The following is a 7,461-nucleotide window of genomic DNA, read 5'->3' as shown; positions in this document are numbered from 1 at the left end:
AAGCATTTTTGTGTGTGTGTACTCACCATTCACTTGCTTGTCTCTCAGATCCCAAAAGAAAACCTGTTGTGGATTACCGGCTTTGGGATTTTGTCAGTGGCTACTTTTTGCTCCTATGATTGGACCCACTCAGGTGTTGCCTTCTGCAACGCTGTTGAGAGGCTCTCCAGCGCAGCTTGTCTTACACAACCTTGAACAGACCTCCAAATGTGATTGCTGCAATCAACTGCCCAGTAGCCTTCAAATAATGTTTTTGTAGGCAGATCTTTTCACCTGGTAGCTACAAAAGTGAATCATTCTCCTCCATATACACATATTAAAAATGGAAAAAACTGCATTAATGTCTGAAGGGAAGAAAATCTATATAAGAATATATAAAAGCTTAAAATTATAGGAGTCTACGTAAAATCATCACTGTCAGTTCTCAAACGTAAGTTGTGGTGTATAATCACCATTTCCTTAAAAGGTAAATTGCAAGATGTGACACTAATAGCCATTCTAGAAGAATAAAACATGTATCTTATTTACCAAAACAAAACCAGTTGTTTCTCTTAAAAGCATTGCAGTGAGTTAAGTTCGTTTTTATGATAATGAAAGAGAATGCCCTTCTGTCAATAGTCTATCTGCAGTTTTCTGCAGGTATTATTATACATTATCTTTCTAAATGTCAAGCATAAAATAGAGCAACATTGCTGGTGAGGACCCAACACGGTATAGAGGCGAAGAACAGTTTGGTGGTTCTTCAAGAAGTTAAACGTGGACTAACCACAGACCTAGAGATTCTACTCCCAACTGCATGCTACATAAACATGGAAATATTGGTCTGCACAAAATCTTGTCCACCAACGTCTGTGACAAAAGCCCAAAGGTGCAAACAACACAAACGTCCATCAGCTGGTGAAAGGCTAAACCAATGTGGTATATCCATACAATGGAATCGTTTATTGGACATGAAAGGGAAGGATGTACAGGTTCCAGCAAGGAAGAATCTGGAAATCATCATGCTAAGTAATGCTATAGGAGAGCCCACAGGAGGGAAGTCTACAGAAGCAGAAAGTGGATTCCTGGTTGTCGCGCGCGGCTGAGAGGACAGGTGGATAGGAAGGTGACAGCTACAGTGTACAGGCTTCTTCCTGAGGTGATGAAAATTTTTTCTGATTCACTATGGTGATGGGCACGCATATATGGTTGTACTATAAAACCCATTGAATTCTACACTTCAAGTTGGTGAATTATTTGGTATATGAAGGACATCACAAGAGGGAGAGGTGGAGGGGGAGCAGGCAGGAGGGGGAGCAGAGGGGAAGGGGAGCGGGGGAGGGGGAGCGAGGGGAGCTGAGAGGAGGGGGAGCAGGGGGAGGGAGAGCAGGGGGAGGGGGAGCGGGGGGAGGGAGAGCAAGGGGAGGGGGAGCAGGGGGAGGAGGGGAAAGGGGAGCCGGGGGGAGGGGGAGCCGGGGGGAGGGGGAGCCGGGGGGAGGGGGAGCCGGGGGGAGGGGGAGCCGGGGGGAGGGGGAGCCGGGGGGGAGGGGGAGCCGGGGGGAGGGGGAGCCGGGGGGAGGGGAGATAGTTCCTAGGCACCTCTCTCTAGAGACAAACTTGCTGGTATCAACGGGAGCGAGGCTTGGGCCTCCCGTGTCCTCCTGCAGTCTGGGTGTCTGGGCTCGCGGCCTGCAAGCGGCGCCCCAGTGGAGGGTCCCGCCCCCGCGCCCCACGTGCCTTCCAGGCGCCCAGAGGCCAACGGTCGCCCAGAGGCCAACGGTCCCCCAGCCGCGGACGCTGCAGCTCCGGCCGAGTCCGCAGACCTCGGGAACGCCCGGAAGGCGAAACCCCGCTGCAAGGCCCGCCCTGACGGCTCCCATGAGCAGCTCCCCCGGCAGGCCCCAGCCCGCGCCTTCCCGCCGGGGTCGTCCGAGCCCGCGACCACAGCCGTCGCCGACTCCGGGCCCCGTTCAGTACGTCCAGTGGTGGCGGCCGGCACCCAGGACCCGCCTCCGCGAGTTGCGGCCCCGCCCGGACCCCGCCAAGCCCCAGCGGGATGTCTCCAAGGCCTGCAGCCGCCCGGCCTGGCCCGGGGACACCGCCCTGGGACGAGACCCCTCCTGCGCCGGGAATGATTGCACTAAGCCGGGGCTGTGGCGGGCCCCGAACCCAGGAAGCATCTGGATCCCGGTGGACATCAGGATCGCCCCTCCCGAGCACCCGGAGAGCCCCTGGGGGTCCCCAGGACAGCGAGCCCGCCCCGCAGGCCGCCCCGCCGCCCAGGAGCTCGCCGACCCCTGCACCCCGGAGACCCCGCTGACGGCGCTCAGCCCGTGCCGCGAGGGGAGCGCCATGATGGATGGGCAGCTGGGGTTGCAGGTCCCAGACAGCAAGCCCAGCAGGGGGAACCCGGAGCCCCGGCCCTCCGCCTTCAAGCCCCTGACCAAAAACGGAGTGGTTGCTTCCTTCGTGCCCAGGCCAGGGCCTCTGAAGCCGAGCCTGGGCTCCTGGAGCCTCAGTGCCTTTGACGATGCTCGGCCTTTCATGCTGGTCCAGCCCGCCCCGTCCGCGGTGTGGGCGCTCTGGGAGGCCAGGCCACCTTCCTGCGGCAGCTGCAGTACGGTCTCCTTCGCCCTCCAGGACACCCAGTCCGCCGGCCCCTTTGGCTCCTAAGAATCTGGGCCCTGCCCCCCACCTCCTGAGACTCAAGTCTCCGTATCTACTTCCACCTGCTCATCCTTGCTGTACCCCAACATGGGACCCTGACCCCACGTTATCAAGCATCCAGCCCAGGGCCCCGTCTGTATACCCCCAATCTTCCCTTTGCGCTCCCTGCCACCCCAGCAGCTGTTGATTTCAGCTTTGCCCTGCTGGCCCTCTGCTCCCTGCCCTTCTTCCTGCCCTTCCTCTGAAAAGAGGCATTTAAGGAAGGCTTGCTTTTTCTCCATGCCTTCCGGTTTGTATTGTTAGATTGCCCAGTTTGTATAGTTAAATATTTGATCTTATTAAAAACATTTCTCTGCACAAAATCTACATATTTATAATAACAAAAGAGCTTTTTATGCCAAAACAAAGGGGAAAGTGTGTTCCAGGCAAGGGCAACGGTGTGGGGAATAATTTCCATTTAACTGAAGTCCAAATACAAGCCCAGTAGAACTGGAGACTGGTGAGAGAGAAGATAGGAGGTTAGAGAAACTGACTATGATGAAGTACTACAAGTCATTGGGGCCAGAGAGCAGGGTTTATTCTAAAACCAGGAGTGTTAAGCAGGGGACAGTCTATGATCTGGTTGATATTTTTAAAAACACGATTCTGGCTACAACAATGGAAACAGTAGGCACTGGAGATCAGTACAGTATTTCAAGCAAGCCATGAGGATGGTTTGGTCTGAGAAGCAAGTGGTGCATCTGGAAGGGTACAGACAGGCTTGGGGTTGACTTAAAAGATAGTGTGGGACCTGCTAGTGCCCTAGATGATAGCACTGGGAAAGGGGAAGGATCCAATAGTTTGGGCATATGGGCTCAAGAAACTGGATGATGATAGTGTCATTTATCAGGATGGGCACTACCAATAGGAGAAACTGTTTGAAGAAATCAAGAGTTTTGTTCAGGGTATGTTTGCTACAACAGCTAAAGCAATTGCTGTGCTGTTGGTCCTGTGAACTGTGCTATTGAAAAGATAATCCTGGAACTCACTGGAGGGTTTGAGGCTGAAATAAGTTTAGGAGTCATGAACATATAAATTCCTTATAATACAGAAATGGTCCTTAAAGCCACAGGCTACACGAGATCATTTACAAAGAAAATATAGACAGAGAATCGCAAGGGTGAAGGTTATAGTACTCCAACATTTAGAACTTGAGAGTGGATCGAGAAGAACCCTCAAAACCAAGAGCCATGAGGTAGAAGAAAATCCAGGAGCAGCAGGGACACTGAGGAGTCCAGAGCATGGAATTTATCTACCAGGGTGGCTGCCTTTGAGAAGAGATGTTCCTTCCCTCATTTCAGAAGAGAAATTGCTTTAAAGTGTTGCAAGTAGGAAGCCTGAACTGCCTGGGAGATGGAAGGAAGGGAGGGTGTGTTAGTCTACCTGCATTGCTATGAAGGATTACCTGAGACTGGGTAATTTAGAAAGAAAAGAGTTTAATTTTTGTTCTGCAAGCTATGCAGGAAGTGTGGTGCTGGCACTGGCTTCTGGGGAGGACTTTGGAAGCTTCCAGTCATGGCGGAAGGCCAAGGGTAAGCAGGCACCTCATATGGAAAGAGGTATCAAGCAAGGAGAGAGCAGGGAGGTACCAGAGTCTTTATAAATGACCAGCTGACATGTATCACCAAGGGGATGACCCCAAGCCATTCATGAGGAATCCACCCTGGGATCCAACACCTCCCACCAAGCCCAACTCCAACATCGATGGTTACATTTCAACATGAGATTTGGAGGGGACACACATCCAAACCATATAAGTGGGCTTGGAGGCAGGGACTGTAGAAGCCACTAGGAATACTAGGTTGTGAAGTGACGCAGGCAGTTAAGACTGCTGGAGGAATTTTACTTTGTCTTTAGATTTTCTTTTAAGAAAGGATAGGGAGCAAATGTGAATAAGAACGGTATCTACACTATTGTCCAAGCCATGAAGGTCTTGGAGTACAGGAAAAAGTTGCTTTGCTGAGAGGCAGGGCACAGGCAAGATGAATAAGGGCAGGCAGGTGATGAGAATATTTGCAGGAGTTAAGGTTTGTGGGGATTTTTATTTGACTCCTTATGAGTTTCAGAGGAGACCCTGTGAGGTTTGAGAAGACAGGATGTGAGGTTGGGTCAGAAATGGAATAGAGAGATTGCTTACCTGGTAATTCATAGCACTATCTCAGAATAATGTGGTTGATCAATGACATTATGGAAAAGAATATTTATCTGGAATGTAGGGACACATTTTAGTAAGAGGGCAAGGACTCCTTACTGTGCACCAGCATTGCAGTAGCTAATGAACAGTGATTCCCCTGTGAACAGAAGCAAACGAAGCCTCCTTCCTTGTAGCACAAGGGCCTGGCAATGTGGGATGTGAACAGACAAATCCCTAGGAGAGAACAGAGATTCTGAAGCAGATATCTAAGAACTTAATATACGAAAATGGTGACGTTCAAAATCTCTGCGAAAATAATTAACTGCTGAAGAGATTGGATTGCAACTATTGAACACCCAATTAGAAATAAGAATATAGGTATGTAATTAGCACACTCAAATATCTTGCACCCCAGGATCCCTTTAGTACCCCAATACCTTCAAACTTCTATCAGTTTGATAGCACTTTTACAACAAATTCACTTAAATGTGTTACCAAACCAGTCCACAAAAAACTTTTTGGTTATGTAGGTAATCTATTTCATAGAAGAACTAAATGTAAGTGAAGAAAGAGATTTATTTCCGTGTAAGCTTAATAATTTGGAAAGACTTAAGTAGAGTTAAACAAAACAATTCCTTTGAATTAGGTGTGAGCCAGTTATAATGCACTGGGAAATATCTACAAGTAATACAAACTTGAAAGACAAGTGACTGGAGAGGAGGCTACTTTTATAACCCACATAGCACACCATGGGTTACTATTTCACAATGGTAAGACATCACTAAATATCAATGATAAGAAAATAGAGAATACATAGAATTACTAAAATCATAACTACCCAGTTCATATAATAAATAATTCAAATTATTAATAAATGTAAAATACTAAAAAATGTTCTATATATTCAAAGAAATATATATGGAATTTCCACTCATCATTGCAAAAATCAAGGTCTGCTAATATCCTTCCTTTGTAGGAGAAACAGATAATATAATCTAAATTTGGTAAATTGATCAGAATGAGAGTCTGCAAATTATCTCTGTATGTAAATGTTTAATTATTCTTCTATTTTGGCAGTGTCATTTAATTTTAATGAAGTATTCAATACGCAGTAAAGATATGAGCGTGTAACTGGGCCAAATAGCATAGCTTTGAAATATATTAAGAAAACAAGAAAGAAAAGAAGAGGCATTTTTATGACTTAGACATTGGCACAAAAATATCTAACATGGTACAGAAATGGTTAGAGCTGATAACAAATTTGTGATTTAAAAAGCTTGATTAAATTTCTTACGTGGGAACTACAAGACTCCTTTTGTCCCTACTATTAATTTCTAAGTCACATGGCTTATTTTCCTTTGAAACAACATACTGATTTTGTCTTTTTTGTTTTGTTTTGTTTTTAGAGACAGGGTCTCACTCTGATCGTTGCCCAGGCTGGAGTAAAGTGGTAACCTCATGGCTCACTGCAGCCTTGAACTCCTGAGCTCAAGCAATCCTCTTGCCTCAGGACTGAGCCACTATGCCTTGCTAATTTTTTTATTTTTATTTTTTGTAGAAATGGAGTCCTGGTATATTGCCTTGACCTCCTGAAGTACTGAGATTACAGTCAAAGCCACTAGCCTAGTGCTAATCTTTGATAGTACAGATGAAGGAAGGGGACATAGAAACAGGAACCAAAGGAAATATGGAGCATCTTCCCAAAACCTACCATGAAGCCAACATCTGTTTCTTTCTCTTTTTCCTCCTAAATGCCACTCTTAGTTGGCTGTGATTTCAGAGGGTAGGGGACCTCCTTCAAATAAGAAGAGTTCCACTCCTATTTTACTTTATCTAATAGTTAATAAAATATTACATATAACTGCATGAATAAGACATGTAACATAAAATTATATTAAAACAATTACAAAAAACTTAATAAAGTACTATGAAAAAAATAGAGCTTGAAATGTGTGTGTAATTTTTTTTTTTTAGTGTATATTCAGTGTTTTTTATTATCGTACTTTAAGTTCTAGGACACACGTGCAGAACGTGCAGGTTTGTTACATAGGTGATGGTAGTTTGCTGCACCCATCAACTACATTAGGTATTTCTCCTAATGCTATCCCTTCCCTAGCCTCCCACTCCCTGACAGGTCCCCGTGTGTGATGTTCCCTTACCTGTGTCCATGTGTTCTCATTGTCCTACTTCCACTTATAAGTGAGAACATACAGTGTTTGGTTTTCTGTTCCTGTGTTAGTTTGCTGAGAATGATAGTTTCCAGCTTTATCCATGCTCCTGCAAAAGACATAAGCTCTTCCTTTGTTATGGCTGCATAGTATTCCATGGTGTATATATGTGCCACATTTCCTTTATCCAGTCTATCTTTGATGGGCATTTGGGTTGGTTCCAGGTCTTTGCTACTGTAAACAGTGTTGCAATAAACATACCTGTGCATGTGTCTTTATAATAGATTGATTTATAATCCTTTGAATATATTCCCAGTAATGGGATTGCTGGGTCAAATGGTATTTCTATTTCTAGATCCCTGAGGAATCCCACACTGTATTCTCCAATGGTTGAACTAATTTACACTCCCACCAATGGTGTAAAAGCGTTCCTATTTCTCCACATCCTCTCCAGCATCTGTTATTTCCTGACTT

The 7,461-nt window shown here is 46.2% G+C and overlaps 1 protein-coding gene across 1 annotated transcript; it reads left to right on the top strand.

Annotated features, from left to right (window-relative positions):
- Window positions 1–809: 809 nt before the first annotated feature.
- On the top strand, window positions 810–2,652 carry POM121L12 (POM121 transmembrane nucleoporin like 12). The gene is given in 3 exon segments (XM_064366635.1): window positions 810–1,070; window positions 1,647–1,840; window positions 1,842–2,652. Coding segments are annotated over 3 exon segments (1,266 nt in total).
- Window positions 2,653–7,461: the final 4,809 nt, after the last annotated feature.

The sequence above is a fragment of the Aotus nancymaae genome, unplaced genomic scaffold (genome assembly GCF_030222135.1).
Source record: "Aotus nancymaae isolate 86718 unplaced genomic scaffold, 86718_ANA_hifiasm-v0.15.2.pri h1tg000065l, whole genome shotgun sequence".
Lineage (NCBI taxonomy): Eukaryota > Metazoa > Chordata > Mammalia > Primates > Aotidae > Aotus > Aotus nancymaae.
This window is presented reverse-complemented; position numbering and strand designations above follow the sequence as displayed.